Genomic DNA, 12844 nt, shown 5'->3' on the forward strand with positions numbered 1-12844 from the left:
CTTTTCCTTTTCTGCCTTAAAGCACTGATGAAACTGTTTCAATTTAACAGAGTTCTGAAAAGAAGTATTGCTTGTTTAAATAGGCAGGTTTATACATAAAAAGAAAAAAACAAAACACCAAACCCCACAAGTGACTACATGAGTTCTGTTGCTGCTTTCTTATACTTGACGCTGAGTACTATTTTTTCTTTTTTAGGATGAATACTATCATTTATTAGCAGAGAAAATCTATAAGATACAAAAGGAACTAGAAGAGAAGCGGAGGTCTCGTCTACATAAACAAGGGATGTTGGGGAATCAGCCAGCCTTACAGACCCCAGGGCCTCAGCCCCCTGGTATCCCGCAGGTGGCTGCTGCCATGGGCCAGGCACAGCCCGTGAGGCCGCCCAGTAAGTACCCCTGTAGGAGATACTTCTACATTTTAGCTGTAGCTCTGCACAGTTTGTGTCCTTGTGCTCTCATGCTAATCCTGAGGTTGTATCTTCAATTGATTTTTGCTGACCGTTCTTCTGTTGTGTTGCAGATGGGCCTATGTCCATGCCAACCGTGCCTATAAGTCGTATGCAGGTTTCTCAAGGTAACTATTGTTTTCCTCTAATTGGAATTTGTGGGTTCAAATTACCGTTAGGGGGAAAAGCTGATCGTCTGTTTTTCTTTTGGAGTTGGGGTGGGAGGAACTACTGGGTCTCCCTTTTTTCAGCAGCATTCTTTGTTGTTGTTCTGTGGCAGGAACTGTCTCAGTTGTATAGTTTAAATGTATAGTTTAAAAGTCTGCACATCCAGAATACTTTATTATTGCTGCTCTGCAAACTGTCTCAATATGTGCTCAATACTTTGCTAGCAGTTGGGAAGTAATTCAATTGGTCCTTTCAAAAAGAGGAGAGTGCAAGCAAGAATACTGTGGATGATCTCATTTAAAACACTAATGGGGGGGATGTTGTCATGTTTTCATCAGTTGTTTAGCCAAAAACACACTCGTAGGTAGAAACTTAGTACATTAATCCTAGAATCTATATAACTAATGATACTCTTTCTTGATTTCTGATGCCGAGTGCATCTAAAAAAGCCCTGTAACTTGTTCATAGCACTGATGGTTTGCCATCGCTCATTTAGGCTGCTGTGGACGCATGGGTGTTGGGGTTTTTTTTCTGAAAAATACAAACCCATAACTTTTAAGTGCTTCAGCTTCTTCCAGAAAAGTGTCCCCAATTATTTCTTGATTGAATGTTAGTAGTAAATTGAAGCTTGTCTTGAAATGACCTTGAAAAGTTACATCCTTTTAAAATTCAATAGAAGAAAAAGTTGGTAGTGAATATAGCTCCATAATTACTTATTTATGTATTTATTCCTGTTAGAAAAGTTTGGGTGTTTTGAAAGCAATAAATGTTTTTTATGAAAGGCACAACAGCTTTTTAAGCATATTGTTAGCTTTTGTCGTGATAGGAGACTAGGAGTTGCTTTCATATATGCAATATGTATTTTTATCATATTTACTTAAAACATTTCAGTGAGGCCTGAATAACACATTGCTGTTTCAAGGCAAATACCTGATTTTAAGAAACGGTTTCAAGGTATTAGTTAAAAATAGCATCCTGTCTCTACAGATCATCCACGCTCTTCATCTTTTGCAGTTTATTTTAGACACCAAAAGTTACATTTCACCCTAACTGGTATTCTTCTAAACATTTCTTGCACCCCGATTTGTCTCTTAAGCTAAGTAATTTGAATAAAGTTAAAGGAAAAAAGATGACATGGAGGTCAGGCAAACTTAAATCATAATAAATGTGAATTTTATAGTAGAGTATACGTACATAATGATGACTTGTTTCTAATGAGTTGTTTTGGGGGTGCATTTGCAGGAATGAATCAGTTTAACCCCATGTCCATAGGGAATGTACAGATGCCCCAAGCACCCATGGGACCCCGTGCAGCTTCTCCAATGAACCATCCTGTACAAATGAACAACATGGGCGCCGTTCCTGCGGTTCGTACTTCTTGTTACCAGGTTCTTCTCAAAATTGGTTGATTACATTTAGCGGTGTTAAGGCTGATCTGAAAAGGCCATGTCACAGAGTAGTACTGTAAATTGTAGGATAATTTCATGGAAATGTACCAAGTCTGCCAGGCTTTTATTGAGGCGTTTGTTTTCAATATTTATGTGGGTTTAAAAAAAAAAAAAAATCTTCAGAGAAGTAGATGCCAGAGATGCAGTAATCTCCAACAATCTGTGGAAGGGCATAGTTCTTTCAGAAACTGTGCCTTCACAGTATATATACCTTCTTTATTTCTCCATGAAAACATGTTTTTATTCTTTAGAAAAACAAAAATATTTTCCATTTCACTGGTTTATCTCTGTTAGCTCAGAGAGCAAAATGGGAGTTTTAACAATCTTAGTAGAGTTTGGTTACCTGTTTAAAAATAACTTTCTCATGAATACTGTGGAACAAATGCTAAAGTTAACATGCTTATGCCCACTTCCATTTGGTTTACCAAAGCCAGTTTTCCTTTTATTTTTTTGGCCTGTCTTTTGGTTGATTACATTGAGGGTATTTTCCTTTGTCTCGATATGCAATACTAAATGGTAATATCTTTAATTTGGGTGTTAATTTTTAGATGGCAATGTCTCCTTCCCGAATGCCTCAGCCACAGAACATGATGGGAGCTCATTCCAACAACATGATGGGTCAGGCTCCTACCCAGAACCAATTCCTGCCCCAGAACCAGTTTCCAGCATCCAGTGGGGCTATGAATGTGAACAATGTAGGCATGGGTCAATCAACAGCCCAGGCCGGGGTGGCACAGGTAAGATGTATCTTCTAGCAGTTGAGTTATTTACTGTTAATTATTTTCTTCTATTTTATTTTATTTATGTGTGTGTGTGTTTACATTTACATTGATTGTTGATTGTGGTCACCCCTGACTTTGGGGGATCCTGAGGTATATCTGCCTTCTTCATAAGCTCTTACATAACCTACCTATGTATGCTAACTGGGAGGCAACACCCTGTAATTCCTGATTTAAATTCTAAAAAAATGCATGCTGATGAGATTTTTAGGGGGAATATCAGAAGATAGTTTATGGGACATTTATGAGCATATGCTCATATAAGGTCTTTGTGTGGACCTTAGTAGCTAACTTTAAATCAAGAATTACAATAAAGTGGTTGGGGAAGATATTTTTAAATATGTTTTAACCTCTCTACTTCTGAACAGAAAGTTGTTGGGTTTTTTCCTGTTTCTGTTATAGTAGCAGTCGGTGAAGTAGCAGTTGTGCTTACGATGCCAATGTATATGCTTTTCCACAGGGAGAGGCTTGTTTTTTAACTCAGAGTCCAAGTAGTTTAGGTTCATTGAGACCTCCAGAGTTCTCTAGTCCAGCCCCATTCTCAAATGAGAGAGAATTTAGATCAGGTTACGAAGGGCGCTGTTGAATCAAGTTTGGAGTGTGTTCAGGATGGAGCATCTACAGTTTCTTGGGCCCTGGCTCAGTTGTTTGACCACCTTTGTGGTGAACTTTTTTCCCTAATGCACTTAGTTCAATAAAACTGACTATGTGCAGGCAATATAGAAGTATGTTTTAAATTTAAAACCTTATCTGCAGGAAACTATTAATTGATTTAGATTTCTAAGAGTAAGAGGTACATCTGAGGGTAGAGTATTCTTTTTTATCACTAGTTATCTGATGCAATCTTCAGTGAAATGTATAGTTTAAAAGTCTGCACATCCAGAATACCTTATTGTTGTTGCTCTGAAAAACAGATCCACAATTTTCTTAAGCATCTGGAGTAGTCTAATTAGAATTAAAAAAACAAACAAACAACAAAACAAACCCCCCCTTAAGTCTTGCACTGTGCAATGGGGCAGTCATTAACTGTGTTGAACTGTCTTCTAAAGCAGGGCTGCTCTAGAGTCCTGGCCTAAAATGTGTATTTGCTTGAAACCATTTTGTATGCAAAGTGTGACCTTTGCCCAGCTAATGGTATGATTTAGAGATTGTCTGCCTGTGGTTTTCTGTGTTACTCAGATTGTGAGGATTCCCTCTCTGTGCCAGTAGAATTAACGTAAAAAGACACGCTTGGCACATTCCGGTCTAGGAGCAAGGTCTTTGACTAAGCTGATGAAAATGATGAGAGAAATGAGAGCATAGTCATTTGCAATAGCAGCATTTGTTTATAGCTGATCTCGTGTTTAGACGTATTCTGTTAAAGAAGACTTCTTCAGTGCTGTGATTTAAAGGATAAGTGTGAGTCCCAGAGTTTTGGGAGTCACACGTCTGTAAGAGAATCTCTCTCTAGCAGGGGCAGGTTCCCACTGCTGCTCTTCCCAACTCCATGAACATGCTGGGACCGCAGAGTGGGCAGTTACCGTGTCCACCAGTGACCCAGCCACCTCTACATCAGACTACACCTCCTGTGTCCACCGCTGCTGGGATGCCACCTATTCAGCACCAAACCCCAACTGGAATGACTCCTCCTCAGCCAGCAGCACCCACTCAGCCATCGACACCAGTCTCATCTTCAGGACAAACACCAACACCGACACCGGGTTCTGTTCCGAATGCGACACAGACACAAAGCACACCTACGGGGCAGACTGCGGCACAGGCTCAAGTCACACCGCAACCACAGACCCCAGTTCAACCCCAGTCTGTGCCAACCCCACAGCCATCTCAGCAGCAGCCAACATCTGTGCAGGCACAGCCACCTGGCACTCCAGTAAGTACCAGCTAGTTGCATTTTTCTTGCGTAGTGGCATTCCACGAGAGTTCTCCCTGCGTATAGCAGCATGTTGTGAATGTATAGAGCCCATAGTTGTCAATAGTAGCTTCTACTTAGACCAAAGGGTTCATTATAGAGATGTGTGAAAATGTGTGTGTTCAGATGTTCTCAGCATTGTTTGAAGGAGGGGGGCATGTTGAATGACTTGGAACTGCTCAAAGTAAAAATGGCAGCAGTGTGCAGAAAGATGAGGTGTAACAGGCCTAATATTATATTTGGCCTTAATCAGAATTGGTCTTTTCTGATCATGAGATTTGCATAGATTTTTTTTTTTTTTCTTTTAAGATACAGTCAGGACGAATGCACGTTTCAAGGAATGTACAGTGTTTTACTGGGCAGGTGTTTTCTCTCTAAAAGAAGCCTCTTTGGGGCATAATTCTTCCTTGGCTCTGTAAAGCAGAGTTATTAAATGTGTGATATCAAAACTTGGCTACAGTGAGCTCCTGTATCCATGTTCTGCACTGTTTTAGAATATCGTCTCATGTCTCTTTTGTGCTGTTCATTTTTAGTAAAGGAAAATATTTCTATATATGCAGTGTCTTTCTTTTGTACTGTTTTTACAACAGCTATCCCAGGCAGCAGCTAGTATTGATAACAGGGTCCCCACCCCTGCCTCAGTTGCTAGTGCTGATACGAATTCCCAGCAACTAGGACCAGATGCACCAATGCTAGAAAGCAAATCAGAAGTTAAAACTGAAGAAACTGAGCCAGAGACTAGTGAGACACAAGTGGAAGCTAAGACTGAGGTAAATGAGATTCTATACAGCTTAACTGAAAGCAGTGATAGATATAAAAGCACTTAATGATGTGTCTGAATTGGTGAGCTAAGGGGCGAGAGGAGGGTAGTTACTGGAAAGTAACTGTCCTGAGGAAAGCCATGGATGGAGAGTGCTTTGACAATCTCAAACTAATATTTTGATGACTGAAGTTGGGGCCATAGATGTAATAGTACATCTCGTTGCATCCTTTCTTAAGGTGGAGGAGGATTTACAAGGATCTTCACAAACAAAAGAAGAAACAGATGGAACTGAACTGAAACAGGAGCCAATGGAAATAGAAGAAAAGAAGCCTGAAATAAAAGTAGATGCTAAAGAGGAAGAGGAGAGCGGCACTAACGGAACCACTTCACAATCCACATCGCCATCTCAGCCCCGCAAAAAAAGTACGTATATGCAAACTGAGTTTTTCTTGTGTACTTTGTTTTTACTAGTATTTGTTTTCCACTGTCTCAGCTCCTGCTGGGAAGTCTGTTCTGCACATGTGTTCCAGCACGTGGAGATCTAGGGAAATAATACTCTGTAACTTATTTTTGAAGGTAGGATTCCTTCAATGTGACATGAATCACAGGTGAGAAAAGCATGTCACTGTAGTCTTGATCCCAGCAGTCTTCTCACAGATTCCAGTTTCTGCCCAGAACGATCAAGGCAGTGATTGCTGGAGAAACTTATACATAAATCTCCCCATACATCTTGTCCAGTGCTCTTTCAGGGGAGCTCGGTGTAGAGAAGAGTGCTCTTGCTAACCAAGAATATCCATTGCTTTGCTTTTCCCTTAGAGGCTGCACACACCACCTTCATACTGAGTTTTAGCATTCACTTCTCTGAGAATTAGGTGCTTCAACTCCTCTTCTGAATTTGTATTCCTCCAAGGCTGGATGGCTGCAATAGATTTCAACTTTAATGAAGTCCTGTGTAGTTTTCAGTGTAGTGTTCATTTGAAAGCTTTCTCCTCAGAAATAGTTAGGTCAGTAGTCTCTTAAATTAATCTACAGCGTTAGCACAAATTTACGTGTGACTGTATCTGTACTGCATATTTTTCCAAAAGGAAACATGATGGAATTACAGATTTTTGAATGGCCTTATATAAATGATTGCATTCCTTGGCTTAGTAAGAAATAAATGTATATGATTCTTAAAACAGAAAAAAATAGATTACTCCACTTGTAGTGCAGGCTTTGTGGGAGCCTGCAAGATAGGTTTTTTGGACTCAAAAACCTTAGCTGTTTAGAGACCTGTCTCTTAGCATCCGCTTTATTGAGATGAAGTTTTCTGTGGTTAGTTTTTATTTTCTGACCAAAGGTAAACTTTCAACATGCTGCAAATCTCAAAAAAGGGAAAGTGATGATCCATTTCATTACTTCGATTCTTCTTCCCTTGCAAAGGCAACTGCATATAACTACATTAGGAGATCATTACGGGTGTGTGCTTTCCAGAATGTGATCAGGGAATCATAAAGCTTTAAAGTTTATGCAGCTTGAATCTTGATCTCCTGTATATGCTTTGGGTTGGATTTAATTACTAAACATAATCTTTTTAAAATAAAACACTATAAAACACATTTTCCTATAGATGTTATTTTCGGTTTGTAGCCCAGTGGGCCAGCCAAATGAGAGTATGCTGCAGAACTAACTGGCAGAGCCTGTTTCAAGCAAAATGTAACACAGGGAGTGGAAAGCTTATTAGCGTTTATAGACCAGTTATATTCCCAGTGGAAAGAATCACTGTTGCTTGTTAGGAGGAGTGCACTTGCAAGTAAATCACGGCAAGTGCTTGCAAGTGGAAGGTTCTTGCAGAATTAGTCCATGGAAACTGTACTGTGTCCTTCTGATTCAGTCTGGGTTACTACATATTTGCAATACCTCATTTAGTAACACAATTTTATCTTGGAAATATTGTCACTAAGTAACTGTATAGTATAATACATGTGCAGCATGGGCAGGTACAACCATAAACACAATTTTAAATGGTGACATTTTCTCACCAAGTATTTTGTCCAACTATAATAGAGCATTTGTATTAAAGTGCTAAATAAACCAAGAGGTTTTTGAGAGCAAATACTGTGAAGTGTGCTTAAGGGTTATATGATATTTTAAAACTACTTATGAGACTCATCTGGAGTTTTGCATGGGTTACGGAAGTATTGGAGCCTCTTCTTCCTTCCCCCACGGCCAGATTCCTGAGCTGTACCCCACGGTAACCTGGGCCGTAGCAGATACATGCTGCAGCTGCTCAGGGGAAAGCTCATGGTTGGAAGTGTCAGGGAGCGTATGCTATAAGTTAACTTAGCAAGTTGTAACCTGATACCTTGAAAAGGTTCATCTGGACCCCAAAGGATTGTTTTTCTGGGTACAGGTGGCTTATGTTGTGGAGTTGGAATCTCAGCTGTTTGTGCCACCCATCTAGGTGCACTGAACACATCGGCCTGGCTGTGCTAAGCTCCTGTAACTAGACTGCAACCTTACTTATGTGATGGGAAATAGAGAACATACCAAGATAATACTGCTGAGATACTGGTTTGCTCAATTCACTTACATCTGATTTTTTTGTAGCTTAGCTTTTTTGGAGAATTGCAGACACCCCTTCAGCAAGCTTTTCTTCCTCATCAAGGTTTTGCCTTTATAAAAGTGGGCAACCAAACCCTTCCAAATTCAGGGTTTGGTTTGGTTTTGCTTTTTTCCTGTGAATCTGATGTAAGCAAGAAAGGAAGGGTTTTGGTTCCTTGCCTCTTCCCTTGCAGTCTTCTCAAAAAGAGATAGTATAATACTCATTAGGGTAGCTCCTATCTCCTCTTCTTGTTGTAGATAGCTGCTTTAGTTTGACCTTCAAGATTAGTTTTACTGGTTTCTTCCCTTCTTTATAAGACACAATAATGCAAAACCTACAAGGGCTTCATTTTGGGGGGTGGTATTCAGGTGTATTGTTCTTACTGTTTTGAAGATGTCTTCATTTTCATTTACAAATTTTCTCCTTAGTAACCATAAGCAGGATTTCCTCTGAAGGAAATAAAAATTTAAAAAGGTAGCATTATACTCCTCTCTGGCAGATAATATGTCATCATGTTTCAAAGATCCCATTTTCTTTTTACCACACACACATCCAAGGCAGAATGGGATAACTGGATGCCAGCTCCTTACAAAGATCTTTTAGCTACCAGAGGAGAACCAAGAGCATTTAATTTTGGAAAGGGATGAGAGGGGAGAACAGAAACTTTCTTGTAAAATCTGTGTATAGGGAGATCCTATGATCAAACATTTTGTTATCAGTCACATTCCTTAGAGTCAGAGCTGCTTTTTTACTGCTAAAGATGAAGGCAACTTTTCTTCACGTTTTTAGGTAAAGTCATAAATTGAAATAACTGGATTTTTATTTTTTCAAACTTCAAAATGAAACTAGGTTGTAAACTTTATCAGCAAAGATAATTAGGCTTTAAGGAACTTGGCAAAATTGTCCTGAATCTCTGTAGTTTGGGTTTACATTAAGTTTGGATTTATTTTGAAAGATACTCTAACTTTATGTTGTTGCAGGGGTCAGTACAGGGAAAATTCTAAAAGCAGTGTCAAGCAGGTGGCGAGAATAGATTATTGAAAGGTGCTTTTTGACCTTTAAATTTCATTAAATGAAATAATTTGTATTATCAGGTTATGAACTACCTGAGCCAGAGCAAGATGGTTCCAGAAGCAACGGAGAATACTTCTTCTCATGAATGGAATTTAATTTCCTTCAGTTCTCAATAATTCCATAATATAATTTAGTAGTTCATGAAACTTTGAGAGTATATGGTAGGGTTCCTGTCATAGGAAAGTGCCTGCCTGTATGGTATCAATAAATATGGAAGAGAATTGCCATTTTATTGGGACTGAGTTTGTGGCAACAGCTGAAATCATCAAGCTGCATTCGTTGTTATAAAAACAAATATAGGCTTCCTTGGCTCATCTCATTTTTAATCTGGCAAGTCTGAGTTCATTAGTAGCAGCATGAGATCTCAATGTATCTGTAAGACAAGCCCTTGCAGAAACCCTCCTGGCAGCTTGCTTAGTAGCCCTTTGCCATGATCTGGGTGACTTGGGTGGTATCTTGCCTGTTGTGTACATGAGCAGCAATCGTCTCCAGTTAGAGTTTTCAGGAACTGCAGCATCTAGAAATGGCTAAAAAAATTGACAACTTAATGCTTCAGAAATTTTTTGAGTAGTGTCAACTTAATTTCTTGTCTTGCTTTATTTTTGTGTGTGATTTAGGTGAGTGTAGTTGAGAGAAAAAGACTTCCTCTCAGAAACACCACCTAAATGAAAAAGGAAAGAAAAAAAGAACTTTTTAAAAATAATAGATTTTTTTTACTATAAGTCCCAGAAAGCATTTTATATATTGCATACCATTTGAGTGACAAAAGCAATGATCAGCCTCGAAGGGGTCACTGTAGCCCTGTTGATTTAAGTGCTTTCAACAGAGAACTCCTAATTGCTCCCTTTTATTGGTATCGTTCTTGTTTTGGCCAGGTAGATAAATATTAGATGCCATCCTGCTTTCCTTAGTTGTCTTTTTTTTCTCAGTAATAGGCATTCTTCCCTATTTAAAGGCTCTGTTCCTAAGGAAATAAATGTAATTACACTGAGATGCTCAAAGAGCTCTCCAAGTTATCATTATTTTTCAGAAAATGTATTGCCTTTCTTGTCCTTGTCATCCACTATTGAAAGAAACATGGCTGTTGCCATGCCACTGTTGCCAAGTGGTTGTAATGATGCATATAAATCTGGAAGTATTAACACTTTCAAATCAATTAACAGTCCATCAGACCAGGACTGTTTGTATACTATGGCCAGAAAATTCCTGTGCCAGCTATCAAGACATCTGGTTACTCTCTGTGGAGCTGGCTCTTCAGCCCTGTCCACTACAGTGGTTTTTGCTAGAGGAATCTTGGCTTGGAAGTAGCAGACAAGGTTAGAAGGGAGGGAGAGGAAAATATGCTTAGTCTCTTCTCTGAAGAGCTAAGGTTCATCCATGTTGAAGCAATTGAGTTGATTTGGTGCTAGATAAGTTGAGGTTTTTTACTCTCTAGAATATGTGTCGTTATGGGCTACAAGTGTTCCTATCTCCTTATTCTGGGAATATCACCTACTGTGATTGGAGTAAACATAAAAGGTGTGCGGTAGCCTCTTGATCGTAAGTTTTGCCTCTAATCAGCTATGCAGATCAGGAAATCCCTCTTAAGATTTTTATGTTAGCGTAGTTCTTTATTTGCTTTTTTTAGGGGTGTCAAGAGGGAAATGTAGAAAGAAATTTTCTAACCTTTCTAACTTTCATTAACAGTTTTCAAACCTGAGGAGCTGCGTCAGGCGCTCATGCCTACCCTTGAAGCTTTATACCGGCAGGACCCAGAGTCTCTACCTTTTAGACAGCCTGTGGATCCCCAGCTTTTAGGGATTCCTGTGAGTTGACATTAAAAAAATACAAAACATTTTTGTGTTTTGTCTTTGCTCTTATAAACATTCCGTCTTTTCTGTTCAACATATTGTGAACAGTGGACATCTTAAAAATAAAGGGTTTTCTCTGTGTTTGAAGGACTACTTCGACATTGTGAAGAATCCTATGGATCTTTCAACCATTAAACGTAAATTGGATACTGGGCAGTACCAAGAACCCTGGCAGTATGTGGACGATGTTTGGCTAATGTTTAACAATGCCTGGCTTTACAATCGCAAGACTTCCAGGGTCTATAAGTTTTGCACTAAACTCGCGGAGGTGTTTGAACAAGAAATTGATCCTGTTATGCAATCACTTGGCTACTGTTGTGGGCGCAAGGTATGTATTCCAGGGATGGAGTTGTACTCTTCCAAAGAGCTTAGCTTGATTAATCGGATAAAACATTAGTTTTGTATACTTCTTTGCAAAAATTGAAATATTGAATGAAAGGGTTGATAAAAGTTTGGCTCTGTTATAAGCCTGCTAAGAGCTAAAAAAGGCAGATAGCATCCTTCTTGCTGGTATTCTATTGTTGTATTTTTCTCCCTCAGAGAATGCTTTTTTTGGTCATAAGCCATATTAAAATGGTTTGCTTGTTTCCCACATCCGTTGCAATAAAGTGGTTAGAGGGTCAGCTATTTGGCTTATATAGTTAATGTAATTAAGAGAACTATGCTAATATATTTACAATAACTTGGAAAAGTGTGATAAACACAACAATGTGTTGTAGTATCTGTAAGCGTCAGGTTTGCCTAATAGATACTTGATTAACATAAGGTTACATTTTAAAGCTTGTTTTCTCACTGTTGTTTTGCAGTATGAGTTTTCTCCACAGACCTTGTGCTGCTACGGCAAGCAGTTGTGTACTATTCCTCGTGATGCTGCCTACTACAGTTACCAGAATAGGTAAGTCCTTGACTTGTTTTTTTTTTTCCTTATTCAGGAAGTGAGATCCTGTGAGTTCTCTGCACACACGGAGGAGGAGGATTATTAACTTTTTCTTTCCTTTGTCAGCTAAGTCAGGAAAAAGTTATTTTTATATCTTTGCATGCTGTCCTTTTGCAGGTGACCCTTTAGTTTCCTGTACTGCAGCTTGATACACACTGTACTTAAGTGCTTGTTATTAGCTAGACTCTACCACGCACCACTTAAGTGGAAGTGACATTGTCCATGTTTTCCACAAAATTAGTAGCAGGGCTTGCTGAAGGGGGAAGGGCAGAACTGCAAAAAGGCACTGAGAAATCATGTTGCCTTGTTCTGGGAGAAATGTAAAAATATGCAGGTTTGCTTTCAAATTAGTGTCAGAATTTGCAAAGTAAAGGGCACAGTGATTGATTGCAAGACTTACTTTCTCTCTTCCTAGTTAGTACTTAATTCCATTTAAGTTAGCTTTGAATTAGCATTGAAAACTACCCAGACTCCATGAGAAGCCATGAAAACAATAGTTTCTATTCTTTTTTAATTAATATTAGGATTTGGTGTTTGTATGCTTATTAAACAATTGTTACATTATAATATTCTCCATTTCATGTTTAAATCAACAGTGCTATAATAACAAAGCAAACTTAAAACTTGGCTTTGTTTTTTATTTCTTAGATTCCCCACCCCCCCAAAAAAAACCCAAAACAAAACAAAAAAACCACCAAAACCTGCAAACCATAAATGGGCTAAGACACAAACTTCCTTTTCCCTGTTTAAAACAAAGTTATGAATTGCTTTCCAGAGGCTTGGCAGCCTATAAGACTTGCCAACTTTGAAGCGCACAGCGGGCGGTTGTCTAACTGAAGTTACAGAACTAATTCAGACAGTCGGAGCTTGCATTTAGCCTCTC

The 12844-nt window shown here is 39.0% G+C and overlaps 1 protein-coding gene across 5 annotated transcripts in view; it reads left to right on the forward strand.

The window, feature by feature from the left end:
• Positions 1-12844, forward strand: part of CREBBP (CREB binding lysine acetyltransferase) — a 97800-nt gene that overhangs the window by 60455 nt on the left and 24501 nt on the right. For 2 of the 5 annotated variants that reach the window (XM_074886616.1, XM_074886619.1), the window contains 10 exons: positions 197-389; positions 524-577; positions 1860-1984; positions 2614-2802; positions 4295-4714; positions 5344-5523; positions 5753-5939; positions 10861-10979; positions 11113-11352; positions 11831-11919. In XM_074886616.1, coding sequence (XP_074742717.1) covers positions 197-389; positions 524-577; positions 1860-1984; positions 2614-2802; positions 4295-4714; positions 5344-5523; positions 5753-5939; positions 10861-10979; positions 11113-11352; positions 11831-11919 — 1796 coding nt within the window. The remainder of the gene's footprint in view (positions 1-196; positions 390-523; positions 578-1859; positions 1985-2613; positions 2803-4294; positions 4715-5343; positions 5524-5752; positions 5940-10860; positions 10980-11112; positions 11353-11830; positions 11920-12844) is intronic. The other 3 variants (XM_074886617.1, XM_074886618.1, XM_074886620.1) reach the window with 3 other exon arrangements.

The sequence above is a fragment of the Strix uralensis genome, chromosome 16 (assembly GCF_047716275.1).
Source record: "Strix uralensis isolate ZFMK-TIS-50842 chromosome 16, bStrUra1, whole genome shotgun sequence".
Classification (NCBI taxonomy): domain Eukaryota; kingdom Metazoa; phylum Chordata; class Aves; order Strigiformes; family Strigidae; genus Strix; species Strix uralensis.